The sequence below is a fragment of the Mycetomoellerius zeteki genome, unplaced genomic scaffold, assembly GCF_001594055.1.
Source record: "Mycetomoellerius zeteki isolate Tzet28-1 unplaced genomic scaffold, Tzet1.0 scaffold233, whole genome shotgun sequence".
Lineage (NCBI taxonomy): Eukaryota > Metazoa > Arthropoda > Insecta > Hymenoptera > Formicidae > Mycetomoellerius > Mycetomoellerius zeteki.
In genome coordinates, this window is record NW_017257209.1 from 176,368 (window position 1) to 200,801 (window position 24,434).

Genomic DNA, 24,434 nt, shown 5'->3' on the forward strand with positions numbered 1-24,434 from the left:
CAATCAAAGTAAAATTCTTTTTACTTTGAAGAGAAAGGAGCTTCATGTATAACAATTGAATATTAGGGATAAGGGATATTTGATAGATTGAGCCCTAGGATCCAGTTGTAGGACAGGTTAACTAATTTATTTTCAACGTGAAAACTAGGCATTATACTACTCTATTTAATTTTTAAACTCATCCCTTTTAAACCGAACTTGGAGTTTGAACCGAGGTCCTGGTTGCGACAATCTTGTCGGGACTGCCGAGGCCCGCCTTTTTACGTCGGGTAAGAAAGAGGCGCTTGAGGCCATCGAGGAGAGAGAGAGAGAGAGAGAGAGAGAGAGATGGCATGAAAAATATACGATGAAGGAAGCGCCTGGAATGAGAGAGAATGACGAAGAAGAAGAAGAAGAAGAAGCAGAAGAAGACGAGAAGAAGGAAGAGGATGAAGAGGGAGTATGTGGAGCCAGTTTGTGCTCCATCCCGTTGGAGAGAAAAGAATCTGTGTGCGCGCGAGATTGCGGTGGTAGGGGTAAAAAGGGGTATTGGAGGAGGGATAGGACAGATACCGAAGAGGGGCAGGCAGGACTGGCCGGACGAAGCAAGAAGCGAAGGAAGAGAAGGTAAAAAGAGGAAAAAAGGTGGGATCCCTTAAAAATTGAGACCCACGGAGGTGGGGATCGGAATTTCGGGCCCCGTACACCGGCCAGTCTCGAGGAGGCCTTCGCGAAGATGAGGCGAGGAGAAAAGAGGAGATAGAAGAGTGCACGAGAGCGCAGGAGGGCACGAGACGGGATCGAGAGGAGGAAGTGAAGAAGTGGAAAAACGAAAGGAGGCGAAAAGAGAGAGAGAGAGAGAGAGAGAGAGAAGGTGGAAGAGAAATAGAAAGAAGAGAGGAAGAAGAGGAAAAAGCGGAGGTGGAGGAGGAGAAACAGGAGGAAGAAAGGTATCGCGTAGCCACAGAGAGTGCGCACAGTCCACCGTGTACTCGGCATGGACCGTCAGTACACCCTCTGCGTACTCGTACCGGCACATCAGTACCGTAACTACGTGAATAATTATCATCATCATCAGCAGCAGCAGCAACAAGCACAGGAACAGCAACAGAGAAGTTTGCAACCTCCATCATATCTTCAGTATCAACAGCAACGCTTAATTCAGCAGCCGCAGCAACAGCAACAACAAGAACAAATCTACGAGAACGTCGTGTCTCAGTATCGCATGAAAATGTGCTATCATAATGATTACGAGAACGACGAGCAGATACAGAGGTTCTACTGGGAGCAGTGTTATAAGCGCAACGATACCGACACTACAGCGTATTACTACTGCGAATATGTAAGGATTTACTTGGGATTACTCGTAACAAATATTTGGAAGTACTCGTCGGTTTCGCCAATTGATATCGCGTGTTGCTTCCTTTTTCTGACAACGGAAAGTGTGTATACTTTAGTGCCTCTCTTCGCAAAGTTACGTTTTCATCTTTTAAAAGATGCTTCGCTAAATTTTATCGAAGTGTTAAAATTATAAATGTTCTCTTACGATGAAACGTGTGTGCCAGCGAATGTGAGCGGCGAGATTTTTTTTTTTAGTGAGATCGATGTATCGTGATGTATTCTTTGCATAAGAAACACCCCGTGTGGTTCTTCCAAATATTGAGAATACAGTGACATCACATATGGGATAATCGTGAAACTACACAATAGAAATATTTAATTATATTTTCCGTGTAAACATATTAAACACAGCATATATCAGCACATAATATCAATATTAAGGATTATACTTACATGATTAAAATAAACCTTTTTTCTGATTAATTAATTTGTGAAAATATCATAACTTCTTTTTCAATGATTATTTAAAAGACCGCTGGAAAGAGTCCCTTTTAAAGAAGATATTTAACTTCTTAGATTTATTTTCTTGGAAAATTTTGTTTTATCTTCCTCACTTATATTTCTTTACATATCATTTTCCTTTACGTATATAAGTAAACACATCTGACATTCTAGTGCGCGCAATTTGCACGTAATCGCTAAATAAATAATTGCAAACTATGCAGCTCGGCAGTGTTGCTATTTATGGAAGCACAATATCACCTAAATGCTTAGAACTTAAATAACTACCGTTTCAAAGTTACCTAATTACGACAAATTATTCCTTCATTTTTCATCGTTTTCTTAACATATTTAATTAACTTGTCTTATATGTTATGAAAAAAGATTTTGCCGATTACAATGATGAAAATGTTATATGATATTGATATGAAAATCAATAACAGTTATTCTAAAAAGGGTCAAATTCTTGTGTTATAGGCGAAGAAGGAGATCTATGACGTAAAACATCAGAGGCTCTGTCTGGCTCAGGATGAGTACAATCATCTCAATAATGCTTTGACCACCCTGGGCGCGTCACGTACAAGTTGTGAGTGTAATTTAACATACAGAGGATTTTAATCGGTTCCTGAATTAATTAATAACTTGGATCTACTATGCGCGATATATGCAATTATTTATGAATGCTTCGTCAATCCTGTCATTTGAAAAGTGTTGTGTCGTTAAAATGAGATTACAGAACATTGCTGCGAATTAGGGAATTTTTCATGATTGATAGTTTTCATATTTTGGATTTTACATATGGTCAAATATCCGATTTTAAATTGTTTTTAACGCGAGTAGGTAAAAAAGTTCTCACTATCGAAAAATGTTGACGGGCATTTGTGGTTCGCAGTGTGTTCCAGCTCGAGTTCCTTGAGTACCAAATACGACCCTGACCTGCTTAAATCAGACGTTGCACTTGCAAGGAGTCGAGTTTCTCGACTAAAACGAGAACTCGAGCAAATTCGAGCGGAGCTGAATTGCACGCAACGAGGAGTAAATACTCTTGCCAGGTATTACATAGGCGAACATTAAATCGGCGATGGCCCATTTTTAAACTTGTTTAAGTAATTTAATCTCAGTCTGTAACGAAAATTATTTGTATGCATTTTACTAAGATTTTATGCAAAATATTGCCTCTCTTACGTTTATTTTAATAATACTTATTCTAATAATAATTTTGATTTAAGAAATTGAAACTTTATAAATATCACTGAATTTTAACTTTTTTATCAATAACTATCACGTTACATTGCCAGTTATTTGTAGTACTTACAACAATTGAGAATAGTTCTAACTCTTGCGATCTACTCCTTTCTGCAGTGTGGAACAAAAGTTGAGTACTCATCATGGTGGGTGCTACAATATCATGGAAGCGCAAGCGATCATGACGGAGCTTCGCAACATCCAGAAGTCCTTAAGCTCAGGCGAGAAGGAGAAGGCTGAGCTGATGCAATCGCTGGCACAATTAAAGGATGAATTGACAAGGTTGCAACTATGCGAGGGCAGTCCGGAAGCTAGCACGCTCAGTTTGCCACAGGAGAAGCTCAGCACGGCCTCCCAGACTGATCTGTCGGGCGAGCTGGTACCGATCGGTACTCGGCTGGCCGAGATGGCACGTATGAGGTTGCAATATGATGAAGCAAGAAAACAGATTCAACATATACAACAACAGTTGGCGGATCTTGAAGAAAAAGTGACGCCGGGGCAAACTGAGAGCGACAAGGACAAGCTGTTATTATTCCAAGAAAAGGAACAATTATTGAGGGAATTACGTAGCATCACTCCACGCACGAGAACGCAACAGGATATGAAGAAGATCCAGTTGGAAATTCGCAGGCTTGAGCAAGATCTTAATACCGCATTTGAGCTTTCGAATAAAACTATCACCGATCGCGTACGACTCCATGAAGAGAAGCAATTACTGCTGCAGCAACTTAGAAACGCGCTGCGTTCAATGGCAATGTTGGAGGGTCAATTGAAAACTTTGAGCGCTAGCACATTGTCGGTGAGCAGTAGTTCCAGTCTTGGTAGCCTCAGCACAACGAGTAGCAAAGGTTCTCTCAGTTCTGGACTTAGCTTCACGGATATTTACGGTGGTCCGCAGTGTCTGGGATCGGCCAGTTTACAGCAAGAACGACCGGTCGATATGGTCGACCTCCACAGACGTGTTGAAAGACTGTTGCGCGGTTCCGAACAGAGTAATCTCGTTGGAACACCCTCACCTGGCAGATCTCAACCCAGTCTTTCCCCAAGATCGAGCTTGTCTAGTGTAAGTCCGCCAGTATCGCCGTTGTACGAAAATGCGCCGATGGGTCCGCCGCCTGCCTATGAGCAGGTAGAACAGCAGAGGAGGCAATATCAGAGAGCGGTACCTGCAGTGACGACAACGACAACAACAATGACAGCGATTAGCGGTATTGCCGCGTCTCACCTGGACGGGAATCAACTAGAGGACCGTTTGTCGGAGTTCAGATTTAGTCAGCAACAGGGAGTAGCGTCACAGCAAGAACAGTCGTGTTCCGTGAATACGCAGGATCGTTTGAAACTCGTGGTCGGTCCCCATCCGCCCGTCGAGCTGCAATCGAGTAACATGTCCCAGGGCAGCGGTTTGGGCAGGCCTGGTGCGAGCGGCACGCAGTTGCAACTGCAACAGGTACCGTCACCGTCCCTGCCGCAGGAGCCACTCCCCTTGTCGCCGATCAGCGAAACGCCACCGCCTACTGGAATTAGGTCGAGAGCCAGCAGTTCCGGTACCAACACAAGATCTGTCTCCGCCGCCGTTTCTGACGAGAGTGTCGCAGGTGATTCGGGGGTCTTCGAGGCGTGCAATCGAAAAAGATTGTCCGGGCCCATCTCCGATGTAGACCCATTAGCTTCTGGCGAAATGAGCTTAGAAACCGCACAAGTGCAGATTAAACTGAGGTATATGTTGTTTATGGACCAAAGTATCAATATATTATAGAAGTATATTTCTTTTGTAGACAATATTTTTTTCATATACTCTCATTTAAAATTTGTTATATTGTCGGACTACATAAAACGGATTATGTGAACATTATAAAAAATAATACATGAAGACATTATGCTGCAGAAAGATTATTATATAATAAACCATATATCAATTATTCTTATAATATATATATATATATAACGTAAAATTATAATTTTTTAAGAAACGTATAAACGTTTTATTTCTATTTATTTATTTAACTACGATAAATTATTATAATACAAGTTTATTTTATTTTATTTTTGCGGAAATTTGCTTGTATTCTTGTGATTATTTGGATCTTGAAACGAACAACTGAATTGAAATCTATAATTTTATATTTATCAGGTATTCAGTGAGTGACGGATTACTTCATGTTGGCATTGAACGAGCGAGAAATTTGGCCGCGCTTTTCATACCCGACAACGCGCAAGTGTGAGTACCACCTACATGATGATTTTTTTCTAATTACTTTCAACCGATATGTTTTAATCAATATTTTATCACATCTCAGTGCTCCGACCATTGCGTCATTTACACTTCTTTTTATTCCTTAGAAAACATAAGATAAATATTTCTGTCCTACATTAGTTGATATCGTGATATAACCGCTTAAATATCTCAGACTATCCACGAACGGGATTTCATTTTTCAAAATAACTTTACCGATTAAATAACTTCGTTGCGTAATATTAGATCAACCTGCTGACGAGTTACGCAAATGCACTCGACTTTTGTCTATTCCCCGTTTGCAATCGGCGATCTTAATGACCCAAGTTGGCCGATCGATCGATCACTCGGGCCCCTACCGACGTCTTTGAAATTGGAATGTAATTATGAAATCCTTGTCGCGCACTCGTGTCTGGATCATTGACCAGCCGCGTGTCGCGCTCACCTTCGTTACGTAAGAGTCGGCTATTATCAGCGATACCATGTCTCGCAATTAGCTTTACAGCCACTCAGGAATTTATTCTCGCGGCCATTGTATCCGGCCACCGGCCATAAATTCACGAAACGGCACGACGCTTCGACGGTCGAAGAAGAGAGATAGATTAATGTATATAGTTATACACGGGAGCGTTTGATTAATGATCCATCTTTCACGCGGTGAACTCACGTTTTCCAATCCCGCCGATGAATGAAAAGAGAAGGAAGGGGAGAGAGAGAGAGAGAGAGCGCCTTCTCTCGAATTCTATTTGTTTTCTGAATATTCTTTTAGAGAATAATTGATAGCTTGCAAGCGAGTCCACGACCTAAAAATACAACTACGCGTTGAAATGCCCTTTTATCCGTAAAAATAACATTTTTCTCTCGCATTTCAGGTACATCAAAGCCGCATTGCTGCCGATGCAATTACCCATCAATCATACGTGTTGCACGAAATCCGTCGTGGACTTGCGAAAACCGACTTTCGGCGAAACGTTCCCGATCGCCGTGCCGCTTAACAAATTGTACACGAAAACGCTGCAAGTGACACTTTGGTGCACGGAGGCCGAGAAATGTTTGGTATGTTTATTTTTTTTGAAATTATTTTATTTATGTGACAAGTTTTCACTCTTCACTCCGAGATAATTTTATCACGATGCTCACTTAATGGTGTATTATGATTTAAAATCTGAGACACATTTGGAGAATCAATATTCAATTCTATTGACGAAAATGATGAAAATTTCACATATTCTCGGACAAACAAACAATTATAATTATTGCTAAATCGTAAACATAGTGCCATTAGTCATTCTGGATGGTTTCTACTGATTTGATTACAGGGTTCTGCACAAGTCTCGTTGGCAGACTTTAGTCCAGAATCTCCTAGCGTGAAATGGTACAATATACTCTCCTTCCGCTTCATGCATCCGTCTGATAGTCCCGGTACCAGTACCAACGGCACCTCTATGAGCGTCAGATTGACGAAGCACGATAAGCAGGAATCGGATATTTCGGTATACAGGAGCGTACAGAATATGAAAGAAGAGAGTAGTGACGAGAGTACGATAATCAGTTCCCAAACGTCCACCTTGACGAGAAATCAAGACGAGTTGCAGACAGCCGTAACGTTAAGGTTGGAAGAGCTGAATTCTCTACATAGTCCAGAAGAAGAGGATGAGGATAATGGTAGTGAAAGTGGAAGCGAGGACAGCGACGAGGAAGGTATCATCGAATTTACAGTGGAGGATAATATTCTAGAAGATGTTTTGGAGCACGAGGTAAGTAATGTTGTTATATAAACGATATTTATTTATTGCTTCGATTCATTTGAATTTACTATCAAATGAATCGTGGACATCAAAGCGATTAAAAGTATAGCCATTGATTTAATAAGACTTAACATTTTTCTACCACCGTTACGATTAGTGTTATTTTTTGACGAGAACTAAACTTGCGCTGAATCTTAAATTGTTTATTATCTAGACTATAAGAATTTTTATTAAGAAAATATCAATTCTAAATTTATAACAATTCTCCATTTATAACATAACAGGAAGATGAAGAATTGAACGAGGAAACGAGGCAAACGCAGGACAAGGAAACAAACACTGAATGTGTGTTTATTCCGGAACAGGGCAAGCAAAGAAAACTTTCCGCGGCTGGTGTTGCACCCGGCGCTATTCATGACGACAAAAATTCTATTGTGATTAAAAGAAGTCAAACATTCTCACCGAGCGCGGCCGTCAGCAGAAATCATTACATCTGTCGGGTAAGTTTTAATCAAATTTTTTTGACTATTACATATTTGATATATTTGTTTTTTCTATACAAAATTTTGTACAGAATAAAAAAGGTTTGCAAAGTACAAAAACTTTTACTCGAGTTTTTTTGAACACAAGAATTTAAAATTTCAATAAATTCTCAATAAAGATTGCAGAATTTTCATTACTTGCTTTTCGTAAATTTCTTTATAGTGCCTTTAGATGCGAATTTTGGCATCTCGAAGAATCTATCTTTTTTCTTGTATTTAATTTTTTTTGTCTTGTTTTACATAGCTTAATCGCAGCGACAGCGACAGTAGTATGCCGCTTTATCGCAGAGGCGGACCTTTCCAACGGAACTCGGTAGAAAGACGTTCCCTACGATGGCGTCGACCGTCCTCCGCCCTTAGTTGCAAAACCACGAAGAAGTCCTCTCATTTGCTGCCGACAGCCAGAACGTCTTTGGATCTCGAATTAGATCTCCAGGCGCAGCATGCTAAACTGAATAATCTCCAAGATGAGCTTAGCAGGTTACGAGAATTGAAACAACGGCTAGAACAAGCGCGTGAAAGAGGCGATACCGATCTGGCAACATGGCTGCTAGAAGACCAGAAATTTCAAAACCTCATAGCACAGGCCGAAAGTGGCAAGAACGGCAAGAGCCTTGAGGATAAGAAAGTGGAGAAGATGTTAAAGAAAACTTCAAAAGAGATTTACAAGTTGAGGAAAACGAAAGCTGGCAAGGGAAAACCCGACATGATTTCCTTTAAGTAAGTGATAAATTTCCCTTTATTGTAAAATTATTTTCTTTATCTATTATTTCAGTTTTTTTGTGATTTGGATTCGAATATCTATAATATCTCATAATAATACTTAAGATACTGAAGTAATTGAATGATGTTTGAAATAACAATTAATCCAAGATGTTAATTTTTGGGTGTTAATCAAATGTCATATCTCTTCAAATAAATTGGATCGCGATGAAAATCTGTATCTTCCTGATAATTTCGAAAATTATATAAGGATTAATAGGAAAAAGTATTATCTTTTATAAAGATCATTTGATAAATTAACATTATCTTTTTCCAGAGAAAAGATGGCTTTCTTTACGCGAGTGAATTTGAACGTTCCTGTTCTGCCACCTGAGGAGCTCGGGACTGAAGGTACATGTTCTTCAACATCGCACACGCACAGAAAGTACGCATCGGAGCCCGTTACCAGTGCTTTTATAAATTCCATGACAACGCGACCGAACAACATTTCCGGTGGAAGTGCATTGCCCGTCACGAAGAGCGGCAGTGTTACGGATCGAAATGCCACAAATGTTGTCGCCGTGATTGTCAACGCAGACGAAGTCACGTTGTCCAATGCCGACAGTAAATCTGTGAACGCTAAAGGTCGACCAGCGGCGGAGACCGAAGCGCGAAGTTCAGAGAACGGCGAGAGAGAGGTTTTACCGAAATCTACTGAGAAGAATGGCAATGGAGAGCCGAAGAGGTACGAATATGTCGTTGATCGGGTCCTCGGTGTGGAAGTATGAAGACTGGAGAATCGCGCATGTTCCAGTTCTATCACCAGCTATCGTGCGATGGAGCTGTAATTCCGCGTTCATAGATATATTTCCCTTCGAATTTGAAGTAGTAACAGGACAGGAAGACGGAAGAGAAAGAGAAATAGTGATCGCAAAGCCGCTGTCTCCTAACTCTGAATCCCCAGGTGCCATGCGCAGATTGTAAAACACGCGCATCAAAAAGCTCGAAAGGATAAGATGCATAAAGTATTGTCGTCGAAATTTTAAAACTGCTGTAGCCGACGATGTAACCAATGACCAGTGATAACGGTGCATGTGCCAATGCTGGATGTCAGAAGCAACCCTTCAATGAACGCAGCAGCGAGAATTATACGCGTACGCGAGCATGATTGTGTGTATATACAGAAACGTAAATTATTTAAACGATACTCCTTACGATAGGCTATTTAATTGTTTAATTCGACTCGTCCGAGTCTACGTCGCGGAATCGCGACCGCGACACCCTTGCATGTCGCATCGTTCGTTCCCTCTGTGCGTCGGAGCACATGACCCACCGAGCAGCTGGTCTGCGACTTGAAAGTCTAATGAGAAAAGGTTGCGCCCAGGTTGGCTAGCGAATTTTGTTCTGACTCCGGTGTCGCCGTTTTACAATGCGTTTGGTTTTCTAGTTCTGAATTTCCGGGTTATGAATGAATCCAACGAAAATAAATATCCAAGTGTCCTTCGTGCGTATCAATTCTGACGAAACTTTCAAATCTAATAAAACCGAATTTTTCGCTATGCTCAGATTTTGCATCTTTTTTTTAATTAGAATTTCATTAAAGGAAATATTCGCACAAGTTTTTTTACTCGTTAAATTTTCATAATAAATTAATCAGCTGCAACTTTATTTTTATTTTTTTAATCTTAGCTATGGAATTTTCCAAATTATCATCAATGATCACTCTTTTTGGCAAAGTTGTAAAAACAGACTGCCTTTTCCCAATCATTCTCGTACGAACGTAGGCCTTCATTGACCATCATCCGGGATTTCAGATTGTGGTACTTTTGAGGCCATAGGTGCCAGGAAATTGGAAGGACGGAGTGATCAGCAAGAGATCGTGATGTCGTTTTCGGCGATTTGTATGTATAGAACGACATTATGATCTTTGTCTCGAACTGTGCAAACACTTCTCTACCAGCAGATTGTGCAACAATGTGCCTTATTGTTGAATTAGTTGTGCGGGAAAAGTACCGCTAATATATACAGGGTATCTGATACAAGGATATCGTGATACAATTGACGAGGAGATGGTTCTTCTCTCTTTTGCGATAAACAAATGAAAGATAATTTTTCCTTAGATTGCATAGTTTTTTTTATTTAATATGTATATTTGCCATATCGATACTGGCGTAAGATTGTTAAACTACAGTTATTTGTAATAAATCTCGGTAGTTGTATCACGATTTACCGGACAATATGCACTCTCACGTCGTTACGTTGTTCATGTTATCACCGTGGATACACATGAGTATTCAGACAGAAGCGCGACACCAAAAATTACTCATTTCCGCAAATAAATAATGTGATGATTCAAATTAATAACTGCTTTTTAAGATTCAAAGTAAAAATATCTACATATCTGATTTAAGGATGAATACTTACCTATATTTTCAATACTAATAAGATTGTATAGAAAATAATATTTTTGAGGATCAATCATGGACACTTAATGTTGCATTTTAGATGATTTTATAATATCAATTTTTTTTTATTTGAAAATGTAAATAAAAGAAAAATTTATCTTAATAAATGATAGATTTCGGAATGTGAAAGTTGTGTTACATTAAACAAAACGTTCATCGATTGCGATAATAAAAATATATATAATATATAATAAAAACATACATTATAAACTTAAATTAAATATAATAAAAATTATTGCGGAAAAGAGAAATTTCTGGACGTCGCTTTTAATACTAGAACGACCGTCTTTGCGATTGTTCTAAATGATAATAAAAATTTTGATAATTAAAGATCCATAAAATTTTTAATTAAAATGTAGATAAAGAAAAACTTTTCGATGTGTTGTCCCACATATAAATTTCGTAACTTAAAATTTTTAATTAAAAAATTAAGGAAATTTTTGTCTTGTTTGCATTCAAAACAAACTTGACCATTTTAGTGTTAATAGTGGGAAATAGAAAAGTCTTGATTTTTAATTCAGATCGTTGATAGCTTGACGAGAGATATCTCCAAAATAACGGATGCCATATTATATGTATATCAAGAAACCCACGATGTAAATGTTGGCCGTTAGAAATGAAAGGAGGGTGATAACGAAAGAATAAAACGAAAATATATTTGTACATATTTTTGTATATACGCATCTTAACGATTATGTTTACACGTCTTTAAATATAAATATATATATATGTATGTTATATATATATATTTACATATAGAGTCTATGTATGTTTTATACATATATACGTATATATATTTATAAATATGTACAAGAGTTTGTAAAACATATAGTAGCAAACTCACTCCGCGTTATTTAAAAACTTATTTTTATTGATGGAATGTACGTTCGATTTTATAGAGCGTCTCGTAAACCTACAAAATCATAGAGCAATTACGAAATTAAACAACGAAATAATTTAATAATCGCCTCAAATGCTAAATTTATTATGCTCATGTATTTAAAATTATAATAAAGTTATACATTATTATATATATTATTTACTACCGCATATAGCGCCTTATTGTATCAAAGTAATTATTAATTAATGATAATATCAATAACGATGGCGTTAATGGTATTGCTAAGGAATGCTAAATAGACGATAAATGTAATTTCATAAAAGAGAACATACATATCCACACACAATTTGCACACACACACACACACACACACACACACACACAAAGTTACATGAGACACACTTACAGACTAGCAGGAAGAACCACAATCACAGTTTGATTTGTAAGCAACGGTTCGTATGGTAATGATTAAAAGGACAAAATACAGTATACTCTTGCCACGTTCGTTTGTGTTGAATACCTTTCTTTTCTATATTTTCCGCGTATAATCTTATTTTCCCTATATCCTAAACATCTTCAAATAATTACAGATATTTCATTAAATATACTTAGAAGAATATTTAATTATAATATATACTGGTATAAGATGTAAAATTATTTCAATAGTTGATTCTTTAATTTTAGTGATGGATTTTTATTGAAAGATCAATTCAATTTTGTTTTAAATTTATAATTCATCTTGCAGTTCCTTGAGATTTTTTTCAATGGAGAGCAAGGTTCTGCGTTTACGCATACAATGTAATAATCTACATCTTCGTGTAAATTATATTGTTTTACATATCATCTGTGTTGACAATTTATGGATCATTTAAACTTATATTCTTTATCGTTGTATTAGAAAACACTAAAATTTTTCTCGGTTAAATATTTTTATTTATCAATATTAAAGTCAGCATGTTAACAATCAACTTAATTCTTTCCTTTCTTACATTGCTCGTATTATTGAAATGAAAAAGGTTCGTATGTACTTAATGTAAATATACCAATATGTAAATATTTTATGAGTAAATGTTCAGTAAATGCATAGACATGGTATAACTACGTCTATGAGATACTATGTCTATGAGTAAATGTTTATCGCTTCTTTCCGATTTTCCTGTAATTTTATAAATATGTGTATTTATGCGAAGATTTTGATCAAAATGGAATTATCCATACAGCACAGAATTTGCAGCAAAATCTCTGCAATATCGCTGCAATGTTAGAGCAATGTTGTTGCAACTTTTGTGCAACTTAATTTGTGCTGTAGAGAAAAAGTCGCTCAAGTCGCATTTCCTTTTTTTATTTCAATGTTTCTTTATATCCCTGTAAAAAGGATAAAAAAGGAACGAATTTCGAAATACAATCCATTCTCTGCTATAATTTCAATTATAAAAAAACAATGTGTTTTTTAAATTAAAACAGAGAATTAGAGAGAGAGAGCATTAAATTATCATTTTCTCACTTACTGACATTAGAAAACTGTAAAATTACAGAAAAAGAAATAGAACTTGAGCGACATGATTTTCCTTTTCGGAATATATTCTACACATAAAAATACACAAATTTACAAAATTATAGAAAAATATAAGGGGAAACGTTATACCAAACATTTACCATTTAATGTAAACGTAATCTGCGGCACAATCCTTATATCTATCGATACACCTACTTTATCGACTTTTCCCCATTAAATTATCACTAGAGATCACCAGAGATCACCACTCTCACTAAAATCATGTGCGCACTCTGACGTCGCAAACAGCGTATTATATTTAAATTGTACGCACGAAGTTGATGACCGTTAGAAGTTCAGTGCAGTTCAGTTGAGTTCAGTGGGAACGTAAAGAAACGTCAACTTTGATGTAGACATTGTAGACAAGTGGAGGCAGGAGTTATTAACTAATTAAGAAGAAGAATTATAGACGAGTCGGAGCGTCGCCATTGGTCGCCATCATGAGGTTTGTTTTTTATTCCTGTTCTAGAGTGTAATTAAAACTTTTTAGATTGTATTGTATGTAGAACTTTCGTCAAATATCATACATATACTTGTCTTACTTTAAGTTCCAAAAGTATATATAACTAGGTTCATCCACAGAAAATAGACCTATGATTAAACGTGTTCGAGTATAATCACGCGATTCAGAAATAATCAATCATGGAATTAGGAAGTAACGAGAGATCACGATATGAGCGACATAAAGCACTGGAGGCCTATGAGAAGCCTTACAGTAAACCTAAGTATTTCTGCGATCCGGACGAAAAGTTGCAGAAACTGGATGCAAGTGTCAAACAAAAAGACAAGTCAGCACAGGAATTAGTGGCTGTAAGATCAGAATTAGCTGGCATTAGGAGAAGTTTGGGTTTGTATCTATTAATTTAGTTAATGTAGAGCTATATATATTTTTTTTTTAAATGTTTTTCCCGTTTTTCTATATCATACAATTTTATTCTTTGTAGCTGAAGCTGCAGAAACTGAAGCTCAGTCGGGATTAAAACGTTCTCCATACTTAGAATATAAATTGCCTAAGCATCTACAGCCAGACAAATTTTCTAAAGAAAAAATGGAATTAGAGACGAAGTTAGATGAGAAAAATAAAGAAATTCAAGAGAAGCAAAAGAGGATATTTGAATTACAGGACCAGATCAGGAGGTTTTCTCAGATGGAATCTCAGGTAGAGGAGAAAACACGAAAATTAGAAGCTTCTAATAAGGAGAGGGATATATTGGAGAAAGAACTGATAACTACAAGGTCAGAACTGGCAGGCATTAAAAGGACGTTAGGTATGTAATTTAATTATATTTAATTATAACAATTGTACCAGTTAAATTCACATATTGTCAAATTGATACAAACATTCGTGGAGAAAAGTATACTTTATAGCCCACGATTGTTCTACTTAATACAAGATATGTTTTTAATTCTTGACAAAAACTTAATGTATCACTTGGGATAGAATTGGAGCGACAAGAGAGGAGAGATTTAGAAACTCGAGCGCTTGGATTAATAAGAGACGCTAAACGAAAATGGGAGAATGCAGAGAAAGACAAAATTGCACAATTAAATAAGCATATTGAAGCACAAACCATCAAATTAACAGAATTATGCACAAGTAATAATGAAATGAGTTCGCGTTTACAAAGGACAGAAGGTGAACTGCAAACTGCAAATGCAGAATTGGATAAATTGCGTGTATTTCAAGTGGGTAACTTATATTTGATAATGTAATGATATAAATTAATGTAACATAATATAATTATCCATTAAGTAATGCTATTAACTCCACAATAAGAAACTATATATATGAAGGTAAGATGTAAATACAAATTGAGGCTATTAATGCTGTTAATTCTTTATTAATAAATGTTTAGGCACAATATAAGGAATCCTTGGCGAAAACGCGTGAATTAAGTAGACAAAGTGTTCAAGGCGTAGAAATTAAGTTAGAGGAGATTGCCGTGCGCTCTCATAATCAATTGGCCGATTTAAGAGCAAAATTGGACTTCGAAGCGGCAAAGAATGCAGATCTCGAAACTAGATTACGAAACGAGCAGGATTCAAATCATTGTCGTGAGTCAAGACTAAATGTTGCTTTAGAACTTGCTCAAAATGAATTAAGAGATTGCCAAGAACAGTTACGTACTATACAAGCCACGTTACCGGCAAGAGACACCGAGATCGAAGTTTTACGTAAACAGCTACAAGAAAGAGCGAAACAGATAGATGATCTAAAGTCATCAGAGCAGTTGCTTACAACTATGCAAGAACAGTTGGAAAGGATGAATCTTGAAAATGAGCAATTAAAGCAACAATTGCAAGTAAGTAATCTAAATATTTTAAGTAGAAAAACTGAAGCAGCAACTTCAAACATAAAAGCAAACTGCGAAATAAATTCAGTTGAATTTATGGAAGACAGAAAAAGAGTTATTAGATACTAACTTAGATAAATGTATAGCTATAAGGGAAGCTAAGCGAACTGAGAATTAAGGTGCGTTTGGGGAGACGCTATTAGCGCTATTTGTGTCATTCTATCCTTGTTTTACATCTAATAAACAATGAAGATAGAATGACAGAAGTAACGCTAATAGCGTCTCCCCGAATACACCATTAATGTGATAAAGAATTGTTAAATTTAATAATTGTAATAATATAATAGGTTCAAGTAAATATACAATTCAAATATAATATAAGAAAGTGGACTATTAGAGCCAAGCTAGATATCATTAATCAGAGTCACATGTATTTGAGCAATATTGTTCTTTAAAAATACAGGATGGAGTGTTCTCCAGATTATGAAAAATCGCGTATATGGGACGCAGGTGGAATCGAACCATTCATGTCACCATTGGTGGCTTTAATAAATTCGCTAAAAACTCTTAAAATAATATTGAATGTCATATATGTATATATAATTTATTTATAATGTGAATAATAATTGGTTAATGATACTTGGTTCTAATAGTCCGTTTTGTTTCTTATATTATTGAATTTGAATCCAATAATTTTGTTTTATAGGTTACCAAATCTGATCTAAATGAAACCATGATGAATTTAGAGCAAAGTGAAGCGCTTGCTGTAAATTTAGAGCAAGCGGCACAAGATAAGGTTGCATTGCAAAAGAGATTACAGGACTCTTTGGAAAAAGAAAGTAAAAAAATTATACATAGAATATTATGAATTATTCTTTTATTCTATTCTGTCATTTAATTGTTATTTAATTGCAGAGGAACAATTGCGCAAAGTGTGCAATTTAGAAGAATTGTTAAAACGCTTAGAAAATAGTGTTACAAAGTTAGAGGCAGAAAATGCTGTTCTTAAACAACTAGATGAAGTACCACCTGCAACTCACGCAACAATTGTTGAAGCCACTGATACAAAGGAATTTCACAGAGAAGAAGAAACAGAAAAACTGAAGCAGCAACTTCAAACGTTAAGAGGAGAACTAACAGTTGAAAAACAAACGGCAAAACAAGCCCAGTTGAATTTATGGAAGAAAGAAAAAGAATTATCAGATGCTAATTTAGATAAACGTATAGCTGTAAGGGAAGCTAAGCGAGCTGAAGATAAAATAAAAACTCTACAGGATAAAATAAAAACTCTACAGGAAGAGAATCAAAAGTTACTAAAAAAATTAAATGATAAAGTAAAAGAGGAAGAGGAAAATTCAAAGAAACTGTTGGAAGAATTAAATATCGCAAAGACATCATTGAATGATATTACAAAAGAAGCATCTAGGCATAAAATGCAAGCAGATTCAGCACAAAGAGTATATATTTTTTAATAATAAATATTTATTAAAAATTTTTTTAATTTTTTATGGATATAAATTAAGAAAATCTATTTTTATTACATTTTTTGTTATTTATTTCTAATTAATTTCTCATATCTCTTAGGCTTTAATCCAAGCTAATCATCAAATCGAAGAATCACAAACTTCTAGTGCGTCGTTACGTAGAGAATTGGATGCAACTCGTAGGCAAATACGATCGAATCAAGAGCGTGTCGATACCCAGAATGTTGAGAACAGGCGTTTGACACAGACAGTCGCAGATCTCGAGACTAAAATCGCAAAATTAGAACAGGATATCAAAGGGTATGAAATAAATAATGAGTTGTTAAAGGAAACTTGTACAGTGTTAGAAGAGCAGTTAACGGACTACGAAAGATTAACAAGCGATCATGAAACACGCGAGAATATGCTGATTCAGGATAAAATGAAGTTACAAAGAGACTTAGAAGCTGTCGAAACAAAAGTTCGTGAGGCACATATTGCACAGAACGAGGAGAAAACACGAAGAATAAATGCTGAACGTAACATTGAACAATTGGTATCTGAAACAAGTGATATAGAAAGCGAGAGACACAGTCTTGTCATTCAAAGAGACCAATATAAGAAACTTGTTCAGGAACTCACTATACAAGTAGAAGAATTGAATACGAAATATGGTGAATTGGAATGCAAGTTCTCGGAAATGGGTCGTGCTTTAAAAGCTGCTAAAGAAGAGTCGAGAGTCGTGAAAGAAGAAAGCAGCGAATACTTGACGACAGTGCATGAATTGAAAGAAGTAAATTCTACGTTTATGGTTGATTTGCAGAATAGCATAGGTCAGTGTCAGGAACTGAGATCAAGAATAGCAGAATTGGAAACTGTCATAGAAGAGATGAGACAGTTTTATCAGAAAAGAGAGATAAAGTCTGAAAGTGTTATACAGCAACAAACTAAGCTGATCGATTACTTGCAATGTCAATTGGAAGGAGGTAAGAAAAAGAAGACGAAGATATGCGAAATGCTTGGTATGAAACAGAAGGAGAATGTGCCACCTATGGGTACGGCCCTGCCCGTAGGATATCGCGAATTGGAGAATCAACTTGCTAAAGAACAAGCAAAGGTGAAGACGTTGACAGATCAGCTGTTAATCCAGAAAGCTAGGGCTGCTTCCGCACCTGTATCTGCACCTACGTCTCCGACGACGCCAGAACGTGAAGGCAAAAAGATGAAGAATATCACAGAAAATAGTACCTCGTTACTTAGACAGTTATCTCCGCAAAGGATAGGACACAACATTCCACATAGATTTAATGTTGATTTGCCTATGCATGCCAGAGAATACGCAACATGTCCAAAAACTATACACGAAGAATATGCTCGGATCTGCAGCAAATGCGATAATTGTGATTTACCGAGTGGTTTGCCTAAATACTATCATAAATCTCATAGGGATAGCGATGAGAGTTTATCATCGATTGGAGATAGTGTCCAAACTTTGGCGATAGATCAGCCGGATTATCAGCTAGATGCAGTAAAAAATTAAATTTACTATTTCAGGGTTGTCACAGACCTGGAAAATCAGGAAAAGTCAGGGGAAAATGTAAAGTCTAGAATTTTGAAATTTGTTCACAATTTCTTTAAACTGCTCCTATTCCAAATAATTATAATTTTTTAATATTATATCTGACGTTGATAGTCAAATACGTTCAAAACTCGCGTACTTTAAACGATTTTAATAAAATAATTAAAATTGATATAACTACCGCAGTAATATCACGAATTAAATTGACTAGCAATTTAACAATTTAATGCTTTTCCGCATCTTAGAATGATTTTAATAATGCTGAGTGACATTAAAATCTATAAATAATTAATTCTCATTGCGAAAAATATTACCTCGGTTGGGAGTCGAACTCGGATCTCTTGTACTCCGTACGAGCGTCTAAAATAAAATTTATATTTTATTCAGTATTTTTATTTGATCGTCCTTTTTCGTAATTACACTCTTTTTTTCAATACTAATTTATTTTTTATTGTTGAATTTACACCCAAAATTTTATTATGTACTAAGCCTTTTTTTGTGTTGTTTTTAATAATATAGGCTAACTTTCCTATAATCCTTAACTCTAAATGTGTTAAAATTTACATATTTTATATTGGAAAATTTTCCATTTTTCAACCTGGAAAAGTCAGAGAATTTTAAAATTCATTTTCTGTGGCAACTCTGTATTTCTAATCTCGTGACTTTTATAACAATTTATATATCCATATGTATCTTTTGCAGGATCTACAAAATGCTCCTTGTAAAGAGAATGAAATTTCTATGGAAGGATGGGTAAAAGTTCCTAGTAAATCAAAGTCTTGCTGGGAGAGAAAGTATTTGAAGTTGGAAGGATCGTGTCTGTGCCTTTACGAGCGTCAGCCGTGTGCAGGAGTGGCACCAATTAATCGTTTAAATTTAATAGAGAACAATGGCTTTAATGTTTCTGAAGTAATACAACATCCCGACGTATTGGATACAGCAAAATCCGATATCCCATTTATCTTTAGAATAGAGTCGAATTCTGCGACGACTTGTTGGCCTTCATCTAGCTTGGACGTCATGGCACTGAGTCAAGCTGATAAGAGGAAATGGCTTGAGACTTTAAAAATTATTACTGTTCAAAATTCGTATCCTATATCAAAATATAAAAAGTATCAAACTGTACTCAGATTAGAAAAACATCAGGTGAGTGATGTGTTAAGATTCAATTAAATCATTACATATCAGTTTTATAAAATCTAATACAAAAAGGCGAGATTAAGAGTTTTTCATTTAACAAATTAAATTCAACTGTAATAGTTATTTCTTTCATAATATTTTCTTTGTATAAAATTTCTCATTAGTGTTTCTCGTTTTCCTATTTTATATTAAAATTACTTCGTTTATTTCTAGTTGGATTTGAACTGTGTTGTGGATCTGGGCGTGGAAAATGTACTTTTGCTAGGTGCGAAAGAAGGTCTCTTTTCATATTGCGCTTCGAAATCTCAAACGCTCACTACAATTCGCGGTGTCAAGCAAATACACCAGCTTTCTTTACATTCCCACTTGGATCTGGCTTTAATGATAGTCGGTGAATACAGGGAATTAGTATACTGCAACTTGAGGCTATTGAAAAATAATGCGTTAGCCGCCGACTGTTCTAGACCAGCAATCAGTACAAAGACTGTACCATTTATCTCTGATAGTTGCCATCTTTACCAATTACAAGGCGATATACTATGCGCCGCAACCAAATCTTGTGTGATGTATGTAACTTTTAATTCATTTATGAACATAATACAGTATTGAAATATAATTCTCAATATAATATCTTATATATTAATATACAGATTATTGAAATGGGAAATCAGAGAAGATTTCGAGGAATTTGTCGGGCTTCATAAATTTGATACACAGGAGCCTTGCAGTTGTGCTATATTTACTACAAATCGTCTTATTGTAGGTTGTCACAAATTTTTACAGATTGATCTGCAAACTTACGTTGTAGATGGTAAGTACACATGTACAAAGAAAATTATATGTTACCCATAATTCTTAAACTAGTAAGTAATTTCTTATTACACGAGTAGTAAACTTATAATAATTACAACTTATAATAATTACAATAAAACAATTTTTAACGAGCTCTCAATGTTCAACAATAATTAAAATAAAACTGGGCTAATTAGAGCTAAACACTACTGTAATTTGTGTCTATTATACAATTTTATTCATAGCATCAATATATTAATCGACGTTTCGGCTGTTCTTTACAGCTATCTTCAAGATATTCGAATTTAATCCATCAGTTCTCAAATAAATGTACGTGCTTTTTCTAAATACCGTTAGTAGTGCCTCATTGCATTGTAAGCACACCTCTTCTTAATCAATATCTTAATTGTTAAGAACTAAATGAGAAATTATGTCTTAATTGGTAAGTCCTCAATGAAAATTTATATTTTAAATATACTATTACTATTATTAGTCAACTCACCAGTTTTTTGAAAATACTGGGCTAATTAGAGCTAAACACTACTGTAATTTGTGTCTATTATACAATTTTATTCATAGCATCAATATATTAATCGACGTTTCGGCTGTTCTTTACAGCTATCTTCAAGATATTCGAATTTAATCCATCAGTTCTCAAATAAATGTACGTGCTTTTTCTAAATACCGTTAGTAGTGCCTCATTGCATTGTAAGCACACCTCTTCTTAATCAATATCTTAATTGTTAAGAACTAAATGAGAAATTATGTCTTAATTGGTAAGTCCTCAATGAAAATTTATATTTTAAATATACTATTATTAGTCAACTCATCAGTTTTTTGAAAATGCACCTCATTTTATTACAAAATTTCACAGCAAAAGACCATATAATTAACGGATAATCGTTAGGCATGTGTCCATGTCGGAGTCAAAATTACATATGTGTTACAATAGCTGTAGATCATTATGGTATAAAATAATGATAACAAATATAAAAGTAAAATCATTTTAACAAAAGTCAGAATAAAAGTAAAGACATTTTAACAAAAGTCAGAATGTACATATGGTCTGTTTTAAAAACATCATTGTTATTTGAATTGGTTAAGAATCGCTGTATATCCATGGTAAAAGAATTCAGTGTCTATCTGAAGGTTGAGAGCATTAAATTGTAATTTAATATGTATCATTTCAGACACAAGTCTTCTCTCCAAAAATCTGTCTCTGTCAAGAACCTCCACATTCGTCCAATCAATTTTATGTTTTTGACCTAATTTGACATATTCAGTAATAACTGTATATTCTCCTCGATATTTTTGCGTATTTATTTTTGTTTCGAAATTCTTGTATTAAGTTCACGTCTGTCCAATATAGGTCGCGTCGCAATCTTTACACGATAATTCATATACCACATTTTTATTATTCATTATTGACAGGACATCTTTCTGAGCCTTAATCATTCCACTCAACTTATTAAGGTCACCAAAAAAGGACAAATTGACATTGGAATCTTTAATCATATTAAAAAAAATATTTTTCAGAAACGTTTGAAATATATGGAATTGTGAACCATTGTTTTTCCTCAAGTTCAATAGAGTTATTGGCTTCCTTAACTTGATTATTAAAAAATTTTTTTAATCTATCATTAATTGCGTCAAAAATAAAACCTGATGGATAATCATTGCTCAAAAAGATGTCGATTATAAAAGACAGATTTTTCTGGTGATATCCAGGATGTGATAACAGTATTGCTCTGTCAGCAGTGTTCATAATGACCTCCTTTTTTCTAGAAAAGAGGGCTTTCAAAAAAATAATTAAGAAACCTTCCAGAGAATGTAGATTTCCTATACCAATCAAATTTTATGGTACCGTTGTTATTGATAATTGTTATATCCAAGAAATTTAATTTATTCCCCCCAATTTCTGCTGTAAATTTGAGTCTGTCATGAAAAGAGTTAAAAACTTCTAATATGTCATTGATTAAATGTTGAGCATAGTTATATCATCAACATATCTAAAATAAAAGGGCAATTCCACCCCCATTTAAAATATTTAAAGCTCTTCTTTCCAGATCTTGTAAAACTATGTCAGCGATTATGGGAGACAACGGAAAACCCATGGGTGTACCGAAACTTTGTCTGTATATCTTATGATTGAACGTGAAAAAAGTTGATTCCAAAATTAATTCTATTGCTAACAGGAATTTTTTTTTGGTATTTTTTGGTACACAAATTACAGCGGTGTTTAGTTCTAATTAGCCCGGTTTTTATTTTAATTATTGTCTTATAATAATTTTTATTTGAATAAGAAATATAATTCTGAAAAAAAAAACAATTAATATTTATTCACAGAATTCCCAGAAGAAGACAATAACTCAATTAAAGCGGCAATATCGGGTGCAGCAAAACTTGGCATATTTCCTGTATGCGTTCTAAATATTTCCAATATATGTGGCACAGCGGAGCTTTTATTGTGCTACAATGAGTTTGGTGTATTTGTAAATGAAAATGGTAGAAGGACTCGCGCTATTGATCCAGTGTGGAATCATTTACCATTCGCTTTTGGTAAATATAATTTTGGTAAATATAACTTCCCTTCGATGTATGCTGTACATCTTACATTGCTGAATTGTAATCGACTCTACGGTCATATATGTACAGAAGTTTTTAGATTGTTATTTGTCATCTGTTTGAAGAAGGCTCAAAAATGAGCCGAAACATGTAAGATTAAATATTATATCGATTTGATTAAATCATTTTTGTGCTCATCAATTACCGTGCTTGACTCCTATGCTCTTTCTTTACCTATGATTTTGAAATATAATTTTCCTTTGGTAGATATTATTTTACTTACATATTAATGTTGCACATTAATCACATAACTTATTACCTTATTTTAGCATTCTGCAAACCATACTTATTTATTATTCATTTCTCGTCTGTCGAGATTGTGAAACTTGATGCAGAAGCATATAATTCTTCGGAAAGGAGCCCTGAACGTACCTTAATCGAATTATCTAGTCTACGTTATTTAGGCACAGCTGGTTCAAAAGGAATTTATGTGGCCACTATTAATTCTTACCTCGAGTTATTGAAGATAGATGGTTTTGTTAGTATGCCAACATTGAACGGCAGTCTAACAAGTCTCGATACACTGTACGTCTTCTCTTTTTTCAAAAGAAAATTATCGGCATAAAAAACTAAGACATTTTTTATTATAACAGATTACTAATTATATTATTTTTTCAGAGGTCAGGAAGACGAAAGTAGTTCAGAATTTAGTTTTACATCAAGCTTAATGGAGACTTTAGACGGACAAGGGAAAAAAGTACACTTCGCTGGAGTGCATAAACACTAAAATAAATTTTATATACATATGACATTAATTTAATCTCGATATTGCTACTTGGCTTTGAAGCTGTTTTGTATGTTTATATATAACAGTAGTTATGACAAAAATGACGTCTGGAACAAATTAGTTAAAAACAGGACAGTATCTATTTATAATAAGTTATTGTACTTTTTTAACAAAACTTAAACATTTCATTAAAACACATATGCTATACATACATTTAATAAAGATCTCAAATACTTGCCATGTTATTAACTCTCTGATCGGCAAGTTTTTTTCTGTACATTTAATCCTGTTCTTATTAATACATTTACAATATATAAATAAATTTTATTATATAATATATCATTAAATACATTTATTTATTTATAAATGCATTCATAATAACTTCACGTAATAGAGAGAACGTATCAAATAAATTGTTAACGTTCTAACAAAATTTACGTTGACTGAGTTTAATGCATCGTAAACGATCAGAGGGTTAAAGATTAAATGATACGTGATGACTTATTCGTATTAGAATTCCAAATTTCAAAAATGTTTATAGATAACATTAAGCTTTATTTTTTTAAAGTACAATTACAATAAATGTGTAAGGTTCATTTTTATCTATAAATAAGAAGAATAACTGTACTTATATGATTATATTATGTAAATTGATATTA

The 24,434-nt window shown here is 34.9% G+C and overlaps 1 protein-coding gene across 1 annotated transcript; it reads left to right on the plus strand.

The window, feature by feature from the left end:
* Positions 1-854: 854 nt before the first annotated feature.
* On the plus strand, positions 855-23,900 carry kibra (WW and C2 domain containing protein kibra). Its single transcript, XM_018449190.1, has 23 exons — positions 855-1,321; positions 2,299-2,407; positions 2,714-2,873; positions 3,184-4,785; positions 5,201-5,287; positions 6,175-6,358; positions 6,622-7,059; positions 7,335-7,550; positions 7,837-8,312; positions 8,632-9,076; positions 13,795-14,002; positions 14,100-14,423; positions 14,597-14,841; positions 15,012-15,458; positions 16,156-16,288; positions 16,365-16,906; positions 17,034-18,440; positions 19,194-19,637; positions 19,845-20,197; positions 20,282-20,442; positions 22,770-22,982; positions 23,318-23,573; positions 23,667-23,900. The coding sequence occupies exons 1-23, from the start codon at positions 977-979 to the stop codon at positions 23,773-23,775; spliced, it is 8,904 nt and encodes a 2,967-aa protein (XP_018304692.1). The 5' UTR covers positions 855-976; the 3' UTR covers positions 23,776-23,900.
* Positions 23,901-24,434: the final 534 nt, after the last annotated feature.